Raw genomic sequence first — 24,145 nt, 5'->3', positions numbered from 1 at the left:
GGACAAGGGGAGGGACAGTGGGGGGTGAGGAAGGATAAAGAGGGGAGAAATACCAGATATAAGTGATGGGAGGATGATGGCAGCAAACCACTTTGCCATGGTGTGTACCCATGCAACAATCCTGCATGATCTGCACATGTACCCCAGAACCTAAAGTACAATTAAAAAGAAACACACACACACACACACACACACACACGGCTATCATTTTTTTATAAAATAAATAGCATGTTAATTGAACAACAAAAAACTTCAGATATCATGTAGTATTAAGAATTCCCTAGTACGTCAATAGTATTTAAAATAGTAGAAACCTTGAGTTACACATCATATGTTAAATAGTAGGTCTTTAACCACTGGATCATTTTAAACAGTATTTCTGACTATACACTATATATTTGGGCTGTATCAAGTTGACTGCTCTTGAGATGCTCTAACTTTGCACTTCTCTATGGTGCTTTGGCTTATATTGACAGGTGTCATAAGAAACAGCCCCATGAATCTTGCTATTGTATTTCACCATGGGGATGGTGAAAAGTGTGATGCACTACGTATCTGGAGTCCATTCTCTGAGAACCCACTGAAGAGATTTCTCCTCAGTTGTATAGATTACAGTTGTGTAGAGTAGGAATTTTTGTGGGGTTTTCTGAGACAAGTCTCTCTGTCACCCAGGCTGGGATGCAGTGGCATAGTCACGTCTCACTGCAGCCTTGACCTGGGCTTAAGCAATCTTCCCACCTCGGACTCTTGAGTAACTGGGACTATAGGCATGTGCCACCACAACTGGCTAATATTTCTTGTTTTTTGTAGAGATGGAGTCTTGGCTATGTTGCCCAGGCTGGTCTTGAACTCCCAGACTCCAGCAGTCCTGCCTTGGCCTGCCAAAGTGCTAGGATTACAGGCCTGAGCCACCATGCCTAGCCAAGACTAGGGACTTTAAAACTGATTATGTTTCTTTCCAGATTGACTGCCAGAAGTATGCAGCTACTATTGCCAAGTTAATGGCATGCAAAATTGTTACACTACTACCCTCTCATCATTCTTTCCTACCCATTATATTGCAATACCAACAGTGTTGGGACAAGAATTTCTCTCATTGTCCACATTTTCTCCTTGGCCCAGAAGATGGGGATGTCCATCATTCTTACCCATGTAACCAAGTATAGGAGTTTCTGTCCCTCTGCATACCTCCTTACAGTAGGAAGAGTTGGTCTAATTGATGAGACTTGTTACTAAGCAATATCATCTAGTGGATGCATCACTCATCATGCATACTATGCTCACTTCTCTAACCTTTCATTTTTCATGTTTTAATATTGCTGCTAGTTCAACCAGATAAATATACCAGACAGGGCCTAAGGTCAGCCTTTTAAAGATAGGCCCAGTCATCCTGCTAGCTTTCTTTCCCACTAGTGACTGCATATATAAGGCATGCGTGTCTGTGGTCCTTGATCATATAGCCGGTTAGATAACTGGACGCAGTTACCCAAGCAAGTAATAACCAAGTGCTACAAACGAGCAGTTGTGTCCTCAAAAAATTCATGTCGAAATCCTAACACTCAATATGGTGATTTTAGGAGGCAGAGCTTTTGGGGATCATGATGAGGATGCAGCCTTCATGAATGGGATTAGTGCTCTATCTGTTTTACCCCTTCTGCCATGTGAGATGGTGAGAAGACAGTCCTCACCAGGACCTAAGTCTGCTGGCACCTTATCTTGGACTTTCCAGCCTCCAGAACTGGTGGGAAATAAATTTCTGTTTCTTATAAGTTACTCAGTCTATGATAGTCTGTTACAGCAATACAAACAGACTAAGACATGACTATTAGAACTTTAGACTATCCTTAAAGTTCTAACTCAGATATTAAATTCATGTTAAACAGTAACAGTATTGAGCATACTGGCAATTCTGAAATATCTAATCAAAATCTTTTATTGAATTCAATCAAATATACAGTTTTCAGGATTTTTTCAAATATAAGGTTAGTATAGAAGTGAAAAGTTAATTCTGTGACGTATATCTGGACCAACTTCTGAATTTGCAAAATGAGTAACAAATATACAATTCTCATTTTATCAAGGGACTTTGGCCAACAAGTGAAAATAAATCATTCCTTTTGATCTCCTATGGAATCTCTATAGTTATTTCAAGTAAAGAATAAGAAAGATAAACAGTGTATTATACTACAGAGCAACAAAGAGATTTATAGCAGAAACACTGATTAAAATGACCGTCCCAAACTGTGGAAGCAGCATTTTGCCCGAGGATGCGGAAGGATGGCTTTTGGGACTTGGAACAGGAACTGGGCCTGGAGCTGTTAACAAGAATACACAGTCACTGACACATCATTTTTTGTATCAAGTATCATTCACCTATACAATATATCCTGAATATCTAAACAATGACATTAAAGTTGAATTAGAAACTTACCTGAAATACTTCCAGCCAAGAACAATTTTCAAATAAATGTAATTCATTACAGATTTCAGGCTATATTTCCAAATACAGTCGACCCTTGAAACAATATGGGTGTTGGGGTGCCAATCCCCACAAGAAGAAAACTTACATGTAACCTGATTCCCAAAAACGTAACTACTAATAGCCTACCATTGACTGGGAAGCCTTACTGATAAAATAAATTGTTAGTTAGAATTTTTACTCACTGAGCTATATAATCTAGTAGATGGATCACTCATCATGCATACCATGCTTGCTTTTTAGGTTATATTTTGCAGACTATATGTATTATATACTGTATTCTGGTTGGGGCAGGGTGGCTCACACCTGTAATCCCAGCATTTTAGGAGGCCAAGGCAGGAGGATCGCTTGAGACCAGGAGTTTGAGCCTGGGCAACACAGCGAGACCCCATCTCTATTTTTAAAAATATAAAAATAATTGATTAGCACATATTTTGAAAGTTATATGTATTATATACTGCATTCTTACAGTAAGTAGAGAAAATATTAAGAAAATCATAGGGAAGAGAAAATACATTTATAGTACTGTACTGTATATCTTAATACCCTAAGTTTATATCATGTTTACAAGATGAATTGTCTGTCTGAAATGGCTGGCAACTGCAGTTGCAGACCTCAATCTACAGATCAAGCAATTCTACTTTTTCTTGTAACATCATGACTTTTCTCTGCTTGTGAGCACTTCCAGCATCACTAGTGGCACTTCCTGTGAATCCCATGCTGTTATTCAAGGTTTATGGTATTGCACCGAACATGACAAAAAATACACGAGAACTGTGAGATCACTTTTTACTGTGATGTGCAATTTACTGGCAGTGAACTCCTCAGAGACGTTGAGCAACACATAGTATTTTAAAAGGATACCTGAAACACTTGAACTCACTGCAATAGCAACAGGAGGTGGCCATGAAATTATTACAGTGATACAGTATGTACTATAGTTAAGTTTATGCAGTTAAGATACCGTATCTTTACATTTCTTTTGACTTTGAATGGTGCCACATACGGTCTGTGTGCACAAGTTTGGATAAATACTAACTTTTTACAATAGATTTGTGTATGTTTTGATAAAAAGTTGATAAAAAATAAATGTTTTTCCCTTCATATGTTTTATAGTAGTAAATGATAAACTAGACTAGTATCTACGTATATTTTATACATTCATGACATATTTTTTCTTATTTTTTTAAATATTTCTAGGCCATGCAGTTTGTAAGTTTCTTCAAATTGATGCAAATCTCAAAAAAAATTTCCAGTATATTTACTGAAAAAAAATCCGTGTATAAGTAGACTCATGCAGTCCAAACCTGTGTTGTTCAAGGGTGGACTATGTGTGAAGGTCTGCAACTCTCAAGTTTTTTGTTGTTGTTTTTGAGATGGAGTCTCCCTCTGTCACCTAGGCTGGAATGCAGTGGTGCAATCTCAGCTCATGGCAACCTCCGCCTCCCGGGTTCAAGGGATTCTCCTGCCTCAGCCTCCTGAGTAGCTGGGATTACAGGCGTGTGTCACCATGCCCAGTTAATTATTTATTTATTTATTTATTTTGTATTTTTAGTAGAGACAGGGTTTCACCATGTTTGTCAGGCTGGTCTTGAACTCCTGACCTTGTGATCCACCCACCTCAGCCTCCCAAAGTGCTGGGATTACAGGCATGACTGTAGGTTTTATCTAGGATTTCACATGCTTTTACATTTCTATGTAGGCAAGATAATGATTTTATCTTGTTCAAGTTAAAATAAATAAAAAATCATGATAATGATTTTATTTATGTTGTTCAAGTTCTCTAGCATTTTTTAGCAATTTTTCTATTTCCATTTTCTGTATACATGCAAGGTAAAATTTAACTCTGTGTCTCTTCTATTTCAAACAAGATAACCACCAACATACAACTGGATATACAGTCATCCCTCAGTATCCTTTGGGGATGGGTTCTAGAACTCCTGAGGATACCAAAATCCACAGATGCTCAAGTCCCTTATATAAAATAGCATATACAGCCGGGCACAGTGGCTCTCGCCTGGAATCCCAACACTTTGGGAGACTGAAGCAGGCAGATCTCTCGAAGCTAGGGCTTTGAGACAACTAGGCAACATGGCAAAACACCACCTTTACTAAAAATACAAAAATTAGCCTGGAATGGTGGGGCATGCTGTAATCCCAGCTACTTGGGTGACTGAGGAAGGAGAACCACTTGAACCCAGGAGGCGGAGGTTGCAGTAAGCCGAGATTGCACCATTGCACTCCAGCCTGGGTGAAAGAGCAGCCTGTTTCAAAAATAAACTAATTAAATAAAATAGCATACACAGTATTTCCATATACCTACACACATGCTCCTGTATACCTTATACCATCTCTAGATTTTTTATAATATCTAATAAAATGTAAATGATATGTAAGTAGTTACACTGAATGGGTTTTTTAATTTGTATTATTTTTCCCCTAAGTATTTTTGATCCACAGTTGGTTGAATCCCAGAGGATACAGAGGGCTAACTATAGCTGCATTGTTTTTTAAACACTAATCTCTGCAAGTCGATAAAAAATAAATAAATGTTTTTCCCTTCATATATATATTGCTGGAGAAACTCCTTCCCTTTCATTTGAACTAGTGGAGAGGGGCAGTGGAGTCCATCCGTAGGATAAACTGTTTCATGCTGCTCTAAACTCAGGTAACTGTTTTTGTTTAAACTATAGGGAAGTGTTGATTGAAAGTATCCAAATGGGATCACCACTCAGATTTCATAAATAAAACCAAGAAAAATAGCCAGTAAGATCTGTGAAAGCCTTTCATCAATTTACTTGCCATAGTTATAAACATGCAGTTAGATGTATAAACATGGAGAAATGGATAGGCAGATGCATGCATGCATTAGTACAGTCATGCAATGCATAACGATGTTTCCATCAATGATAGACCACATATATGACAGAGATTATAATAGAGCTGAAAACTTACTATTGCCTAGCAACATCATAGCCGTTGTCACACATTACGTTTTTGGGGTGATGCTTGTGTAAATAAAATACTGCACTGCCAGCTGTATAAGAGTATACCACTTACCGTTATGTACAATACATAACACTTGACAATAAACAACTATGTTACTGTTTTATGTATTTACTATACTTTTAATCATTATTTTAGACTGCACTTCCACTTATTAAAAAAAGTTAACTATACAACAGCCTGAGGCAGGTCCTTCAGGAGATACTCCAGAAGCCATTATCATAGGCGATGACAGTTCCATGCATGCTGCCTGTTACTGACCCTGAAGGCCTTCCAGTGGAACAAGACATGGAGGTGGAAGACAGTGATACTGATGATCCTACCCCTCTATAGGCCTCAACTAATCTATATGTTTGTGTCTCAGTTGTTAATAAAAGTTAAAAGGTTAAAGAAAAAGGTGATAAAAAAGCTTTATAGAATAAGGATATAAAGAAAAAATTTCTGTACTACTCTACAATGTGTTTTAAGCTAAGTGTTACTACAAAAAAGAATCAAGAAGTTAAAGAAAATTAAGTTTATAAAGTAAAAAAGTTACATTAAACTATGGTTTACTGTTGAGGAAATTTTTTAGTGAATTTAGTGTAGCCTCTGTACAGTATGTATAAAGTCTACAAGAGTATACAGTAGTGTCTCAGGCCTTCACATTCACTCAACACTCATCGCCCAGAGCAACTTTTGGGCCTACAAGCTTCATTCATGTTATGTGCCCTGTACATCTGTACCACTTTTTATCTTTTATTTTTTTACCATACCTTTTCTATGTTTAGATACACTAATACTTACCATTGTGTTACTGCTCCCTACAGTACTCAATACAGTAACATACTATAAAGGTTTATAGCCTGGGAGCAGTAGGCTGTACCATGTAACCTACATGTGTAGCAGGCTCTACCATCTAGGGTTGGGTAAGTACACACTGTGATGTTTGCACAACGACAGAATCACCTAACAACACGTTAATCAGAACATATCCCTATCATTAAGCAATGCATGATGATGGTATGTTACCATAGACCAGTGGTTCTCAGGAGGCAGTATTGCTCCAAGAGGCAGTTTGGACAATTGTCGAGAGTATTTTTTGTTTTTTATCATTGCCAACAGTGGGGTGGAGGTAGAGGACTAAATATCCTGCAGTGCTCCAGTCCTGGACCCTGAAAAATTGGCTGACTTCCTGCACAACTTTCAATTGTACTGCTAGACATACATGTAAGTTAAAACCTATTTAAAATAAACTCAAAACCTAAAGCAGTTTTATGTATTAAAAAATATTTTTAATAGTTTTAATAAACATTAAACTCAGTTTTTATTTAGTATCTACTCTATTTCTTCACTTTCATTTTCTTATACTTCCTGTATAGAATAGCTTCCAATACTCTCTTCAACCCAAATTTATTTGCATAAATAAATGTAAACATCTGTCTACTTTATTAAACCTCTTAGTATAAACTAAGCATTTACATATTGGAATATATGTAATTTAACATAAATTACATATGACATTATGGTTTTTATTATTACAAGTGCATCTTATTCTGTCAGGGTAATATAAAGACTTTATAAAATACTAGTTATAAAAAGGGAGAATCGGGTTGAGAGGATTGAGAATCACTGTTCTTTTTCAATCTATTTTTTCTTTTTTTCTTTTTATATTTTGCTCCCAGTCTCCAGACTGGTGAGAACCACTGTTATAAAGAGTAGAGACTCTAGATCAGGCGTCCCCAAACTACGGCCCGCGGGCCGCATGCGGCCTCCTGAGGCCATTTATCTGGCCCCCCGCCGCACTTCAGGAAGGGGCACCTCTTTCATTGGTGGTCAATGAGAGGAGCACAGTATGTGGCGGCTCTCCAACGGTCTGAGGGACAGTGAACTGGCCCCCTGTGTAAAAAGTCTGGGGACGCCTGCTCTAGATACAATAGAAAATGATTATTTAAGAAACAAAGTTATATTGTCCCCAACACACACATGCACACACAAGCTTTTGGATATGACATTATACTGTTATTAAGATGCCTTAAACATTTGCAACTTTGTTCCCTTTATAAGGAAAAATAAATTTCTCACTTTTTCTACATTACAGAAGCAAGCATTTATCAACTGAGGAAATGAGATATTTCTTACTAGGATTGTTGATATTTCCTTGACTTTTATCTTCTAAAATACAAAGAGATTTTGAGTTAATTACACTGTACATCTGTTCATCCAGAAGACAAAGATCTGATTAAAAATTAAGCAAACTTGGTTATCTCGGGGAGTGGGTCTGAGGAGCAGGGTAATAAGTTTACGGGTATGCGTGGGGTTGGGGAACGGGTTTAATTTGTACTCATCTGCGCTCTTTGAATTTTTTTTATTGCATTTTAGGTTTTGGGGTACATGTGAAGAACATGCAAGATTGTTGCATAGGTACACACATGGCCGTGTGGTTTGCTGCCTTCCTTCCCCTCACGTGTATCTGTCATTTCTCATCAAAAATGATGAGTTTGTGTCCTTTGAATTTTTTTTACCATCAATATGTGTTTACATTAAAATAAAAGTTAAAATTTTGTTTACAAAATGGTACTTTCTACATATTGAACTCAGATTCTCAAGTACAACATGAATAACTACAATTCATTGAGAGTTTACTGTGTGCCATGCATTGTGCAAATGCTTTAAGTACATTGTCACCTTTACTTCTTAACAGTCTTATTAGGCAGGTATAATTATCCATATTTCATAGATATTCCTTAAAACATTTATGAAATGTTTTGAGAGATGCCATGCATAAAATCACAGAGTTAACTGGTGCTAGAAATATCTAATTTCAAATTTGCTCCGAATAACTATGCTATACACATGCTCCTCGACTTATGGTGGGGTTGTGTCTCAATAAATCCAATGTAAGCTGAAAATACCGTAAGTCAAAAATGCATTTAACACACCCAATCTACAAGAACATCATGGCTTAACCTAGCCTACCTTAAACGGGCTCAGAACACTTACATGAGCCTGCAGTTGGGCAAAATCACCTAACATAAAGCTTATTTTATAACAAAATGTTGAATATCTCATGTAATCTATTGAATAATGTACAGAACATGAAAAAGAGAACGGTATAGGTATTTAAAGTATGGTTTTTACTGAATGTGTATGGCTTTCAGACCACTGCAAAGTCAACAGATCCTAAGCCGAACCTGACAGAGGAGAAACACTGTCATCTCAGACAAACACCACCACTTTTTTAAGTTCTAGCTCCCTTTCTAGACTCCTGCATTTCAGGGAAATCAATTCTCTTCTAACTACAGGTGGACAGAAAGAGCAAACAGTAAAACACAAATAAAACAGCTTGGGCACAGAAGGTGGTGGCGGGAAAGTCTCTTGGGTAACTGCCAAACTTCACCCTCATACAATGGGCCCCAGTAAAACAGTGGGCCTTAATAAGCACATTCCTTTCCCTTCAGGTGCACTAAGATAGGGAAGCTAAGAGCAGTCTTGGGGATATGCCTGCAGCTGTAGAAAGTTGTATGGGACAGACACACAACTCTTCCTCCCAGATAAGCACAACAAAGAGACACAGAAGCAGTTCAAGCCTCTGACAGACTCTCTCACCATGAATCCTTGAAAACTCTTAGTCTGTAAGAGAGTGTGCCTCTGACCTAACTTGGCCAGAAGGTGCCTCTCAGGTTTGTTTTCTCTGAAATAAATCTGTCCTAACTGGCAAGCCACCTTTTCATGTTTCTTTCCTCTTTAATTCTTACAGAACCATTGTAAGTTGGAGACCATCTGTACTACCAAGTGTGTGTCCAGCACTGAAATATTATGATATCACCATATTTTAACAGCTCTGAAGCCAAATATCAGTTTTAGGAGCCCAGGATAGGGGTTAATAACTAAAACTGGCTGGAATACAAGTGTACCACAAAGTGAACAGAGCTTGAAAAGTTTGAGTCCTGGGTGTCTCTTTCTAGCCTATTATAAATTCCTTAACCTTCTTATGTTCTATGTTCTCATCTCTGAAGTGTCAATAACATGTACCTTATTGGACTAAATCAGATCCTGTGTACTGTTTTCATGTCACCTTTTAAAAAGCTACACGCAGTTTTCCAGGAGACAGCACAATACACTAGTCCCAGCAAAATCTAGTGACCTATTGGAGGATACAGAGTGCAGTGAGGAGTACAGAATGGCTGGTTCCAATATTGGCACGGTGCACAGTCCTCATTCATAGTTCTTGGATGATGCTATTTCTATGTCTACAGATTCCCTCACCCTGGGAAGCCTCCTGCCTCATTCTGGACTAGACAGGTCCAGCTGGAAGCCAAATGTTCCAGTTTAAGATCAAGTGCCTTTTTTGATGTCTGGCCCAGAGAATAACAACATTGGCCTGCTGCTCACCCTGAAGGAAGAAGTTCTCAACATTTTCCTGGTCTGGCTTGCAAACTGGGGTATTGGAACGTGTACAGCCCAGATATCTTCCCCAGACCCCGTAAGACTGAGCTAACTGAATGACTATGGTAAAGAACTCAAGACTCTGTGGTGCCTCCACCCCCAGTAAAGAATGTATTACCAGGTTTTTCGTTCAGTTGTATCACTTCTATTCCTAAATGAGAAAAAGGTTGTCAGATAACAACAAAGACAGCTACCATTTATTACTATGTTACTACCATTCATTTTGCTAGGTACTTTATCTCATTGTCTTTCATCAGTCCTTCAAGACAGAAGCTTTCCTCATTTTACAGATGTGAAAGCAGAGGCATAGAAAGTGAAATAACTTATACAAAGTTACCCAGAGGAAAGTGGCAGAGGAGAGACCTTCCTGAAGCCAGGTCTGTCTGTCTAAACAGCTCACATTCATCTTCCACTATACTCAGTGGCTGCCTTTCAGATAACCACAGTGTGATGAGCAAGATCCTAATGAGGGCACTGCGTAAACTCAGGACCAGCCAGCTGAAGAGATGTAGACGCACAAGGTGTGTCATCAGTGTCACTAGAGGTTCACTTCAAAGTTGTGGCCAAATCAACAGCACAAATTTGGGTCAATATAAAGGAGATGGACTCTCTTCTCTGAGCCTATGCTTGAGCTTTAAGTAATAAAACATACTGTTTCTGTACACAGCATGCAGTTTCTACTGAAAGCAGTGTTAGATAAAGTTCAGCAATGTGTGGATGGATAGTTTGTTTGTTTTTTTTTTTTTTGAGACAGAGTCTTGTTCTGTCACCAGGTGCCAGGCTGGACTGCAGTGGTGATATCTTGGCTCACTGCAACCTCTGCCTCCCGGGTTCAAGCAATTCTCCTGCTTCAGCCTCCCGAGTAGCTGGGACTACAGGCGCACACCACTACGACCAGCTAATTTTTGTTATTTTTTTTTTAGTAGAGATGGAGTTTCACCATGTTGGCCAGGATGGTTTCTATCTCGTGACCTCGTGATCCGCCCGCCTTGGCCTCCCAAAGTGCTGGGATTACAGGCGTGAGCCACCGTGCCCGGCTGGATATAGTTTTTAAGATGCCAACTATCTAATTTATTTAACAGATCATCATTCTTGTAATAACAAAACCTGCAAAAAAAATATTTTTAAAGTACTATGTGAACTGAGAAGAAAGGGTTTTAAGCATTGGACAGCGGCTTGCACCCTGAGATTTTGTGGTTTTATAGTCCTTATAAATATTCCTGTCTTGTACATATGACTACTGATGGCTACATTTGATAGATGACAATTATGAGGCATAGGAAGTCCCGTGCATGTCTAATGGCGACCACCAAACTGGCATCTTCCCCTCTGGCATGCCTATCAGTCGCTTACCAGGTAATGGAAAAGGTTCTGGAATTTTCGTTCCTAAATGAGAAAAGTTTTCAATGACTTACAGTTTGTTCCACTGAGTATAATTTTCAAACTCTTGTCTGATAAGCTAAAGAGATACAAGCACCAAAGGCCCTACTGCACTACAGTTTCTGGCTTTTTATTTAAAAGTTCTGCCTATATAAACCCTCATTTTACAAATCCACACCAAGATTAGAGGAGTCTTCTGCCATAGCACTTCACTGAGTGTGTCTATGCCAGGAGAATACCGTGTTTTGTTACCTGGAGATACAGACAATGAAATGTTAGCCAAGACTAATAGTCAACTTGTGCATAAAGTTAGGTTTCTATTGAAACCTTTAGTTGTAGAACCTGGAAGGTGCTGAATTGATGCATCCAGATCCTAGGAGCCTTTCCCTCAGCCATGTCCCGAGCAGAACTAACTTTCCCGCCCCAGAGACAATGTTCCAGGAGCACATGAATGTGCAGGAGGAAAGGCACTTTCTCTCTTCTTCCCAGCTAAATACTGTAGATTACTGGCAGGCAGCTATAAGGGAAATATTCATGAATAACAGTCTCGTGACAGTATTCTCTTTCATGCCTGGGGAATCCTGCTCACCTCATTCTTGGGCTCAAGGAGTAAATAGAAAAGTTGTCTTACCAGGTACTTGGGTGGGTTCAAGGATTTTCATACCTAAAGGCAGAAGTGAATATTGGTTTGTATTAATCAGTTCTCTTACACTGGTAATGCTCTCTTTTGTCTATACTTCCTCCATTTCCAACTCTCTCAAAAAAACAAAAAAGGTCGGGGGAAAGAAAAAAGAAACAGCAACAACAAAAACACTTTTCAATGGCTCTTCGTTCTCCAATGTGACGCAGTCCAACCTCCTCAGCCTGGACTTCAAGAACTTCCATGATCTAACTCATCTCTCCAACCTTATCTTCATAAGGCAGTCCTAATGCATCAGTTTTTTGAATGAAACAGTACTGGTTTTACACTTCTACTTGGTTTAGCTCTATTGTAATTACAGTTATTCGCTCTATGACTTTGGGCAGGCTACTTAATCCCTCCTAAGTTCAATTTCTCATTTTACAAAAGAAATATTTACCTTGTAGGTTTGAAGTTAGTGAGGATTAAAGGAAAGTCTGCATAAAAGTGCTTGGTACATTGCATAGAACAAAAAAAAGTAGTCAATAAATCAAGTCCCTTCATTCTAATCTAACTCATTCCTCAAACTCTCCAGGCTCAGTAATTTTTTTTTCTTTTTTGAGAGACAGCGTCTCGCTGTGTCGCCCAGGCTGGGAGGATGGGGTGGGGTACAGTGACACGATCATAACTCACTTTAATTCTCCTGCCTACGCCTCCCAAAGATCTGGGATTACAGGTGTTAGGCACTGTGCTGGCCTTCCACAGTGTTCTTCATCCTAGGAATCCTCACTGTCTCCTAACCATGTAGCTAGTCTCTGTAAATAGATTATTTACCAGGTGAAAGAGTGAGCCCCTGGCTTTTTATTCCTAAGGATGAGAATAAGAGCTATTTAGTGAAAAAAACACAATCAGCTTGAAAACTAATTTAACCTTATACTTGACTTCTGTAGTAGAAAACTCAGAACCTTTTGAGAAATGGCGGGGGACAAGGTAACAAAAAGAAGAGATTGAACCCACTGGAGCCTAATTGATGGTAGAAACTATGGCTAGTGACCCAGAATCTCTCCTAGTTAAGCAGCTCGTGTTCATTTTTTAAAAATTCAACCCCAAAACCCTGACCCAAATAGTCATTATATGTAATATATAAAGTATGCTTCCTGATTATATAATACAGTATAGATAATTTGGAAAAATACAGAAAATCATTAAAAAATTAAAATTCTCTTAAAATTGCAGATCTCAGAACTTCTCTACTCATTCTTAACATTTTTGGTGTATTTCAATCATTTTGCTATGCATACATGTATGTGCATATATATCTTTAAAAGTTAATACTATACTTTATATGCTGTTTTATATCTTATCATTTACCACTGTATTAAGAGCACTTTCTTATATCTTTACATGTTTTCAAAAACATGAGTTTTGTTTTTGTTTTTGTTTTGTTTTTTTGAGATGGAGTCCTGCTTTGTTGCCCAGGCTGGAGCGCAATGGCACGATCTGGGCTCACTGCAACCTCCATCTCCCACGTTCAAGTGATTCTCCTGCCTCAGCCTCCCGAGTAGCTGGGACTACAGGCATATGCCACCACGCCTAGCTAATTTTTTTTGCATTTTTAGTAGAGATGAGGTTTCACTGTGTTAGCCAGGATGGTCTCAATCTCCTGACCTTGTGATCTGGCCGCCCTGGCCCCCCAGTGTGCTGGGATTACACGTGTGACCCACTGCGCCCTGCCTCAAATACATGATTTTTAAGTTGTTTAGTGTTTCATAATATAGATAGTATTTTATTTAACAATACTCAATGGTTGGAAACCAAGGCTGTTTCTAAATTTTTGCTGTCAAATAAAAATTACAGGAGGCCATTGCTTTGGACTAAGTGTCTGCAGTAGGCCCCAACAGACCAGACTAAAAACTGAAATGGAATCACCCATGCTAAAGTTCCACATGACCTAGACTAAGTTGTCTGACATTCCAAGAAATTAGGAGAAAGAAGTAACAGAATTTCCCAAACAGGCCAGTTTAAAATCTTCAATCCGCTTGATAAATGAAGTTTATCTGCTTCAATCCTTATACACAAAAAAGGTAGCCTGAAATAAACTGATGTTAACTAATCAATTATTTTTCTACTGTTCTGTTTAAAAGTAACTAATACACTCAGTTCTTTGCTTCTCCTTTCTTTGGCTCTTCTGTCTTTAAAGCCTGTAATCCCAGCTACTTTGCAGGCTGAGGCAGGAGAATCGCTGCTGAGCTCAGCTCAATGGAACACTTAATTCTATGGAATAAAGTGTTGCCCAATTGTAGAATCTCAAATAAAGCCAATTGATATATTTAAATTTGTTGTAGTTTTGTCTTCTAACACCACCATAACACTGTGATAAACATCTTTTGTACAAAAGTCTTTGTGTTCATCTCTACTTTCCTTGGGACAAATATCCAAGTGTTATAAACAAGTCAAAAGGTATAAACGTTTTTAAGACTAGTAATACATACTACTAAATTGCTCTCCAAAAAAGTTCTAATTTATAATCTCACCAGTAATTTATGAGAATGTTCTTGTCTCAGTGCCCTTGAGGACATTTGAGCACTTCCCCCACCCCAAGACAGAGCCTCACTCTGTCACCAGGCTAGAGTGCGGTGGTGCAGTCTTGGCTCACTGCAACCTCTACCTCCCAGGTTCAAGTGATTCTCCCGCCTCAGCCTCCCAAGTAGCTGGGACTACAGGTGTGTGCCACTATGCCTGGCTAATTTTTGTATTTTTAGTAGAGACAGGGGTTTCACTATGTTGGCCAGGGTGGTCTTGAACTCCTGACCTCGTGATCCACCCACTTCAGCCTCACAAAGTGCTGGAATTATAGGTGTGAGTCACCGCACCTGGCCATTTGAGTAACATTAAAAATAAAACAAAAACAAATACTTGAGGATGAGTAAACTTTGGAATGTCCTAAATAATCAAATGGATATAATGACATCTATTAATCAGATTGCCAGAGACAGAAATAAACACAAAGAATTGTCATTTTAATTTAGAAAAACAACACTATTTGTTATGCCCTGCCCAATCCCCTAGAGGTCACAAGAATGTGGGGAATAATTAGTCACGGCTTCCTCTATTTGCCGGGAGACCTAAAGATTGTTCAGCAGGAGATACAGACCTGCTGTCATTTTTCTAAAGAATTCTATCTGAAACCCAGGAGGGTCTCTGATATACCAAACCAGTAAGCTAAGGCGGGCTCTGCCTTCTTCTCACTTTTCTTACCATGACATTCTAACCTGTTCCCACATGTAAAAGGAGATACATTACAAAATGTAAGCCCCCAGAATTTATATAAATGCCTTACCATCATGGTCTTCAAGCTTCTGGTTTTTTTCACCTGAGTTACAAAAAGAAGCTTATAAGTTTTAACAATGGAACAAAAGAATTGGCAGTTACTAGAGCTATACAGCAAAAGTGTTTTCAGAAAATATGAAAATATTCCCATCTGTAAAGGGAGATATCTTGCAAAATTTAAGCCCCCAGAATTTATAAAAAATGTCTTACCATGGTCTTCAAGCTTCTGTTTCTTCTTACCTGAGTCACAAAAAGAAACTCATCAGTTTAACGATGGAACAAAAGAACTGGCAGTTACCATAGCTACAGTAAAATTATTTTTAGGAAATATGACTATAGAGAACTATTTGATATGTCCAGGAAACTACCCTACTAGACTTAAGTGCTGGCCAAAGTCTAAATGTACCTTGGCTAATGAGCTGAAATATTCTCTGCCCCAACTATTAAGAAAAGTCATTACAAACAGCTAGTCTACCAGGGATCTCAAGGTGCCGAGAAAATGTCTGTTTTGAAGAGTCAGCTGAAGTCCCCATGAAGTGATCAGTAGAATCTGTGACTGCAACAGAACAATAAAAAGAAGGGCGGCTAAGCAAGTCCTCAAGGCATAAAGTGCTTCACTTCTATCAGGATGGGAGGTATCTTCCCAAACATGAAGCAATTTGCATATTTTCAAAAGCCTGGAACCTTTTCTCTTTTCAACAAAGAAAAATTTATTGTGGCCACATGAGCCAAACACATGATAAGGAGCTTACATGCAAAGAAATGATATGGGCCATATATCCTTAAGTGGAAACTTTAAGAACATCTAATCACCCACATATTTTAGTTAAATCATGTTAAACATCAAGCATCAGTATATTTGAGAGATGCAACTCTGCTGAATTTTGTATTTTCGTCTGAATATTTGGAGTCACACAGGTTCATTTCAATGACTGAATACAGAGCTATACCTACGAAGCCCCCAGAACTGGTCAAGAATGACTAGCTTTTCATTCTCACCACCCTTATTCCCCAGAAAGTTTCCATATTGTTCACATCTCCACAAACCTACTTCTCTCATTTCAGGAAGGTACATTTCCCTAGAATAGGTTCTTTGTTTTTTTCCTCTCATACAGGCCAAGTCACTGCTTTATACCTGCAAATTTTCTTCAACTAAGAATTACATTTGCTAAACAACAAAGAGCTACTAAACATCCAGCTAAAGATTATTATCAACTTTGGAGACAGGTTTTGCCCAGCTACCCAGGCTGGAGTGCAGTGGGCATGATCTTGGCTCACTGTAACCTCTACCTTCCAGGCTCAAGTGATCCTCCTGCCTCAGCCTCCCAAGTAGTTGGGACTACAGATGCATAGCACCACGCCTGGTTAAGTTTTAGAGACAGGGTTTCGCCATGTTGCCCAGGCTGGTCTCGAACTCTTGGGCTCAAATGACCCACCACCTTGACCTCCCAAAGTTCTGGGATTACAGGCATGAGCCACAGTAACCAACCAAGATTATTTTTAAAAATTAGAGCATACTTACCAGGGTTGTAGACATAGATGTGTTGAAAATATTCTGAAATACAGACATGTTTTTATTACATGGTACTATGCTCAGATACGAATGTTAGGTTGTCTGTTTTTTAATAACAGAGATTTGAGTTGGCTTATATTTAAGAAACATAATACAGTTATTATAAGAAAATAAAATTTCAAGTCAAAGAGAAATGTGGATTTTTTTTTTTTTTTTTTTTTTTTTTTTTTTTTTTTTTTTGAGACAGAGTCTTGCTTTGTCACCTAGGCTGGAGTGCAGTGGCATGATCTGGGCTCATTGCACCCTCCACCTCCCGGGTTCAAGCAATTCTCCTGCCTCAGCCTCCCAAGTAGTTGGGATTACAGGTACCTGCCACCACACCTGGCTAATTTCTGTATTTTTCGTAGAGACGCTTTCACCACGTTGCTCAGGCTGGTCTCAAACTCCTGACCTCAAGCCATCTACCTGCCTCTGCCTCTGAATGTAGATTCATTTTATATCATGAAAAAAATTCACAGGAAAGCTAACCAGGAAGACAGCTAGAAACAGACCCTTGTTTTTGAACTTTTCTTCTCTTTCTTCTGATACCTTTGGTATGTTTTTAAACATTTTAATAAGGAAATTTCAAAATGATCCACCCAAAGCATGTCTTAATCTAAAGGCATTTTCAGCACCTTTAATTCAAATTTATTAGGCCCATTTGATAATGCTGTTCCTGAATACTCTTAGAATTTTCTGTCTACCCTACCAAATCTTTCCCACAGTTCTCTCGGAAAGATTATTTTTGTTACATCCTCTTATTTTTCCCCGAGGAAGTTAAAACAGACCACATTACCCTTCTGTCATCCCATTCTCCTCTTTCCTTGAGCTGTATTCATCCCATTCCTTCACTGGTCTCCCAAATGTTATTTCCTAAGATAACAAAATACAGGAACAGGAGCTAGCTCTCTGCATAGGAGTCCAGTGGGAAACGGCTGAAGGTAGGCAGGAATTAAGGAGTCCTTAAACTCCTGCAAGGTCAGGCTCAGCATGTTCCCTTCATGCCCAGGCCAATGCAGTGTATGAGAGAAGAGCCACTGGTGAGTCTGGGGGTGGGAATGAGGGCAGCAGTGGAGAGCTGGCAGCAAAGGCTCCTAGGCTCTCTGCCTGAAAGGGTACTAGCAGCAGCGCAATGTAGCCATGAGAAAATGATGTTTGACAGTATGGCAGTACAGTGGTGGGGTGGCTCTGACCCATACCTATGAGAAGTAACTGATAAAATTCCTATTATAGGGACAAGACTTTAAAGCATATCTTACCTAGGTTCTCAACACAGTTTTCAGTTTTTAGTCCTGAAACACAAAGATAAAGCTTTATTAGTTAGACATAATCTACCCTAGTAAATATTTCAATTAATTTATGGCAATTGGTAACCTAATCTGTCAGCTCCTGGTCTGTCATAATTAGCGAGATATAAATTGCAGGCTGGGCATGGTGGCTCATGCCTGCAACCCCAGCACTTTGAAAGGCTGATGCAGGAGGATAGCTTCAGCCCAGGAGTTCGAGACCAGCCTGGGCCACATAGGGAGACCCCATTTCTACAAAAAGTGTTTTAAAAAATTAGCCAGGCATGGTGGCACATATCTATTGTCCCAGCTACTCAGGAGGCTGAAGTGGGAGGATGGCTTGAGCCCAGGAGGTTGAAGCTGCAATGAGCTCTGTGCTATTATACTCCAGCCTGGGTAACAGAGTGAGATCCTATCTCAATTATTTTTAAAAACTTCTGAACAATTATATTTTAATATTTATAGTACAGCCACCAAATAGCCATATGACCTTTGACGAAACACCTAAGCTTTCTGGAATTCAGTTTTCTTATCCATATCTTTTACTAGGAGACTGCTTTAAATGACTTTCAAGGGCCCATCCAGGGCTAAGACTTTATCATTCTATTCTATAATTAGTTTGTAAAATTTTGGAGAAAATTTACCTATCAAATTAATCTTCTCTTCAGCTACTAAACGTCCTCAACAGCAAACCTATTCCTCTACTACTACAATTCCTATCCTTTGAAGGAAAAGAATCTCAATCAGACCTTCAACATCCTTGAATATTTGAACAAGGATCCCTCTCACATTCATACAGAGAAAATGAGTTGGTATGCCCCAGAATATTCATTTGTATATGAAGAAATCCATAATATTTGGAGAACAAAACGTGGCATCTGACAGTACTTTTTGTAAGGCCCTAGGTGCTCTCACTGGTGATGCCCTAGAAAAAGTTGTCAGTGCTGCAGTGATTCCCCTGAGACCTGACAGAAAGGGGAATCTATCAGCCAACAGCAGTAGGGCAAGAAGGTTAGGGAGTCAGCATAGAGGTTTGGTGCAGTATGAGCCACATGGAAGGCCTACCGGAATGCACAGCGAAGGTCCAGCTGCCTCGTGGTCCCTACTCACACCTGGCTAACTCACTAATCTAATCTGGAAGTTCAGCTACCTTAGGAGGAGCCTCTTTACTTACAATAAGAGAATCCCTAGAGAGGACTGGCTCCTAAAAGAGATACACACTTCTATAATCTGCTCTGAAGTCCTGCTCCATTTGTAGTGAGTGTCTGAACCAAAAATCCAGGAGACTTGGTCCAGTTTCTACCGGTCCAGAAAATGACAGATCTGTTATAATCTGGACAGTGCCCTGAGGCTAAACTCAGGCATTTGACTAGGTTAGAAATTTAAAAAATCAGTTCTAGAGATTATAAAATGTTGTCTAAGGGTGTGGTAGCTCATGCCTATAATCTCAGTACTTTGGGAGGCCAAGGCAGGTGGATCACCTGAGGTGAGGAGTTCGAGACCAGCCTGGCCAACATGGTGAAACCCTGTCTCTACTAAAAATACACAAATTAGCCAAGCATGGTGGTGTGTGTCTGTAATCCCAGCTATTCAGGAGGCTGAGGCAGGAGAATCGCTTGAACCTGTGAGGCAGAGGTTACAGTAAGCTGAGATCACACCACTGCACTCCAGCCTGGGGGACAAGAGCGAAACTTTGTCTCAAAAAAAAAAAAAATGTTGTCTCAGCAGGAGATGAGTGAGTACAAGCCTCATTCAGAGAGCTTATTTGAGGGTGAGGTGAAGGTGAGGGGAATTGTGGATGAGACGGCTATAGATGTAAGTTGAAAGATGCAGCCTGGGGACCAGGCACCAGGAGGATTTTAAAGGCCTTTGTCTTCTGTCTGCAGCACAAGTTAGAGCATGTTTCTCAAAGTGTAGTTTTCCAGCCACACCCTTCAGAATCACCTGAGTGCTAATTAAAATGGCAAATTCCAGGACCAGAGCCAAGAATACTATTGCTACATACTTTCTACAGGGGGATGCCTTGTAATCTGCATTTTAAACAAGCACTCCAAGTGATTTTTATGCACACAATTTTTGAAAGCCTCCTGAATAGAAAAGAATGGATATCTTTAATTTTTTTTTTTTCTTTTTGAGATGGAGTCTCACTCTGTCACCCAGGCTGGAGTGCAGTGTTGTGATCTCGGCTCACTGCAACTTCTGCCTACCAGGTTCAAGTGATTCTCCTGCCTCAGCCTCCCAAGTAACTGAGATTACAGGCACCCATCATCATGCCCAGCTAATTGTTGTATTTTTCATAGAGGCAGCGTTTCACCATGTTGGTGGGGCTGGTCTTGAACTCCTAAGCTCAGGTGATCCGCCTACCTTAGCCTCCCAAAGTGCTGTGATTACAAGCATGAGCCACTGTGCCAGCCTCTTTAATGTTTAACACAGAGCCATTCATTTTGTTAAGACTGCATTTCTTCTGCCTATTTAAACTCTGGATTTAATTTTCTGTTTCGCATTTTCAATAGCAGTAATCAAACTATTTTGAGTTTCTAAAGAAGTAGCAGGGTTAAAAATGGATAAAACAATTGGTCCAGAAATAATAGAGAGAGGCATAAATATATAAGGAATGAAAAAGGAAACATAACAACAGAGTCAGCAGATGTAAAAAGAGATGAGAATACTATGACCAGCTTTATGCCTACTAATTTGAAATACAAAGGCAAATGGACAAATTCCTAGAAAAATGTAACTTACCATTAAAGAGTTCAAAATTTTTCCAGAAAGAACATACCAAGATAATTCAGTTTTTACAGACAGAGAACCAGAGAGAAGGGAATGGCACAGACAGGGAACTCCAGAGATCTACAAAGCGTTTCCCTCAAGTATTCAGTGGAGTACTGATCAGATTCTACATGTGAGAAAACTACCCAAGGTTAGAGAAAGAACCCAGAAGGTCAAGAACCAGCCAGGCTGGAAAACCTTGTAATTCACAGGACTTAGGTGGAGTATTCAGAAGGGTACAGCCTCACCAGTGAGAAATAATTAGCCCTAGATTAAAGTGACTCTGGTTCTGCCTAGAAAATCTGAAGAACAAGTCCTAAAATAATTAAACTGTTTTAAAGTAAATTAACTATGTACCAGAACAAAGCTCAAGAATCTTTTTAGAAATATAAAATTACCAGGCACACAACAAGGTAAAATTCACAACGTCTGGCACCCAAACAAATACCACCAGCAAAGAAGCAGGAAAATAACAATTCCTAATGACAAGAGAACTCAATCTAATGAAACTAACCCAGATCTGACACAAACGTTAGAATTATCAGAAAAGTAAATTAGTCATTACAACTGTATTTCATGTGTCCAAAAAACAGTCTAAAGGTGTTTTCTTACTCCAGCTGCCACAGAAAATACCACAGACTGGGTGGCTTAAATAACAGGTTTTATTTCTCATAATTCTAGAGCTGGGAAGTCCAAGATCAAGGTACTGGCAGATTCAATTTCTGGTAAAGGCTTTCTTCTTGGCTTGCAGATAGCCGCCTTCTTACTATATCCTCATATGTCACAAAAAGAACACGCTGTGGTCTCCTTTCCTCTTTTTATAAGGATCCCATCATGGGTGCTCCCACCCTCATGACCTAATCTAAACCTAATTAATTCTCAAAGGCCCTACCTCCAAATACCATCATAGTGAAGATTAGGGCTTCAACACATGAATTTTGGGGGGAATACATTCAGTAGTGAATGTCAGTACTACTAATGGATGTTAAGTAGAGACATGGAAGATATAAAAAGACCCAAACTGAACGTCTAGAGATAAAAATTCTGAGATGAAATATACACTAGATAGGATTACTAACAAACTAGACACTGCAGAAAAATGATTAGCAAACTTGACACATTGTGGTATGCAAAATAACACCCTTCTTAAAGAGGCCTACATCCTATCCCCAGAACCTGTGAATATGTTATTTTATATGGCAATGGAGAACTACGGTTGCAGATGCAAATAATGTTGCTAATTAGCTGGCCTTCAGGCGGGGCAATAATCTTGGATTATCCAGGTGAGCTCAATCTAATAAGATAAATCCTTAAAAGTGGAAAAAACAAGAGGTAGAAGAGAGAATCAGAGAGATGTGATATGCAGAGGACTCAACATGCTGTTTCTTTTTTGAGACAGGGTCTCAGAATGTCCCTCTGTCACTTAGGCTGGAGTACACAGTAGCATGGTCATGGCGTGGTCATGGCTCACTGCAGCAGCAAATTCTTGGGCTCAAGCAATCCTCCCATCTCAGCCCACCACAGGTAGCTGGAACCACAGATGCATGCCACAATGCCCATATATATATATATATATATATATTTTTTTTTTTTTTTTGTAGAGACAGAGTCTCATTATGTTTCCTAGGCTGGTCTCAAACTCCTGAGCTCAAGTGATCCTTTTGCCTCATCCTCCCAAAGTGCTGAGTTTACAGGCATGAGACATCATACCTGCCCATCAATATGCTGTTTCTGACTGAAGATGGATGAAGGAGGCCACAAACCAAGGAATGCAGGTAACCTCTGGAAGCTGGAAAAAGCAAGAAAACAGATTCTTGCCTAAGCCCTCCAGAAGGAATGCAGCCCTACCAACACCTTAATTTCAGCTCAGCAAGACTGTGTTAGGCTTCTGAAATACAGAATTGTAAGGTAATAAATCTGTGTTGTTTAAAACCATTAAATGTGTGGTAATTTGTTATGGCAGCAATGAAATACTAAGATATACAATAGAAAACATCTAAAAATGAGAGAAAAACACTAATGACAAAAAACGTTAGCGTTTCATTGAGCTGTGGGACAACCTCAAGCACTTTAATATACATGTGAACAGAATCCCTAAAGGAAGAAGAGGTGAAAAAATATTTGCACAAACAGTAGTCACAACTTTCCAAATATGATGAAGACTATGAACCTAAAAATCCATAAAGTTCAATGAACTCCAAGCGCAAGATATATGAAAAAAAGACACTAATGTACATCAGAATCATGTTGGCCCAAATAAGGATGATAAACAGAAAGTCTTAAAAGCAGCCAGGGGGAAGAAGGGAGGCTAAATAAAGAGGAAAAGAAATAAGAAGCGCAGCATTTTTTGTCAAAAGCAATTTAAGTAAAACAACAGGGGAGCCGTAAATTTGTAAACTACTGAAAGAAAAAAAAAAAAAAAATGATCAATCTAGAGTTCTATACCCATTGAAAATAGCTTTCAAAACTGAAGGTGAAATAAAGACTTTTCATACATACAACACTTAAAGGTAAATCTGACAAAAGATGGGAAAGACCTACACACTGAACACTAATTCGGATACAGCTGACCGAAATTAAGACCTAAATAAATGGAGATTTTATGCTCCATTTAGAAATTAAGGCCTAAATAAATGGAGAGTTTATGCTATGTTCATGAGTTGGAAAAGTAGACTTTTTAAAAACTCTTCTCATAATGATCTATAAATGCAAGGCAAGCTTAATCAAGATCCAAGCAGAAATTATAGAAATTGACAAGGTGATTCTAATATTCACATGGAAGCATAAAGAACATATAATCACCAAAACAACTTTGCAAGAAAAGAGTATGATGAACACTACCTGGTTTTGAGGTTTATTACATAGCCATAGTTCTCAATATATGATACTGGGATAAAGATAAACAAATCCAGGCACAGTGGCTCACGCCTATAATCCCAGCACTTTGGGAGGCTGAAGCAGGTGGATCACTTCAACACCAGCCTGGCCAACATGGTGAAACCCCGTCTCCACTAAAAATACAAAAAAAATTAGTTGGGCATAGTGCTGCATGCCTGTAGTCCCAGCTACCTGGGAGACTGAGGCAGGAGAATTGCCTGAACCCGGGAAGTGGAGGTTGCAGTGAGTCGAGATCGCACCATTGTACTCCAGTCTGGGCAACAGAGTGAGACTTTGTCTCAAAAAAAAAAAAAAAAAAAAAAAAAAGATAAGCTACAAATTGGGAGAAAGTATTTGCAAATCACATACCATACACCTATTATCTACAAAAATAATTCTCAAAAGATAAAAAAAAAAAACCT

The 24,145-nt window shown here is 39.1% G+C and overlaps 1 protein-coding gene across 7 annotated transcripts in view; it reads right to left on the bottom strand.

Moving 5' to 3' along the window:
* Positions 1-1,917: 1,917 nt before the first annotated feature.
* ART3 (ADP-ribosyltransferase 3 (inactive)) overlaps positions 1,918-24,145 on the bottom strand; it is a 105,698-nt gene continuing 83,470 nt past the window's right edge. For 3 of the 7 annotated variants that reach the window (XM_074396291.1, XM_074396292.1, XM_010342624.3), the window contains exons 4-13: positions 18,051-18,083; positions 16,762-16,794; positions 15,715-15,795; positions 15,450-15,479; positions 15,250-15,282; positions 11,922-11,954; positions 11,264-11,296; positions 10,029-10,061; positions 7,604-7,636; positions 1,918-2,315 (exon numbers count right to left, since the gene is read on the bottom strand). In XM_074396291.1, coding sequence (XP_074252392.1) covers positions 2,185-2,315; positions 7,604-7,636; positions 10,029-10,061; positions 11,264-11,296; positions 11,922-11,954; positions 15,250-15,282; positions 15,450-15,479; positions 15,715-15,795; positions 16,762-16,794; positions 18,051-18,083 — 473 coding nt within the window. In that variant the 3' untranslated portion in view covers positions 1,918-2,184. The remainder of the gene's footprint in view (positions 2,316-7,603; positions 7,637-10,028; positions 10,062-11,263; positions 11,297-11,921; positions 11,955-15,249; positions 15,283-15,449; positions 15,480-15,714; positions 15,796-16,761; positions 16,795-18,050; positions 18,084-24,145) is intronic. The other 4 variants (XM_074396293.1, XM_074396294.1, XM_074396296.1 and 1 more) reach the window with 4 other exon arrangements.

The sequence above is a fragment of the Saimiri boliviensis genome, chromosome 3 (assembly GCF_048565385.1).
Source record: "Saimiri boliviensis isolate mSaiBol1 chromosome 3, mSaiBol1.pri, whole genome shotgun sequence".
Taxonomy (NCBI): domain Eukaryota; kingdom Metazoa; phylum Chordata; class Mammalia; order Primates; family Cebidae; genus Saimiri; species Saimiri boliviensis.
This window is presented reverse-complemented; position numbering and strand designations above follow the sequence as displayed.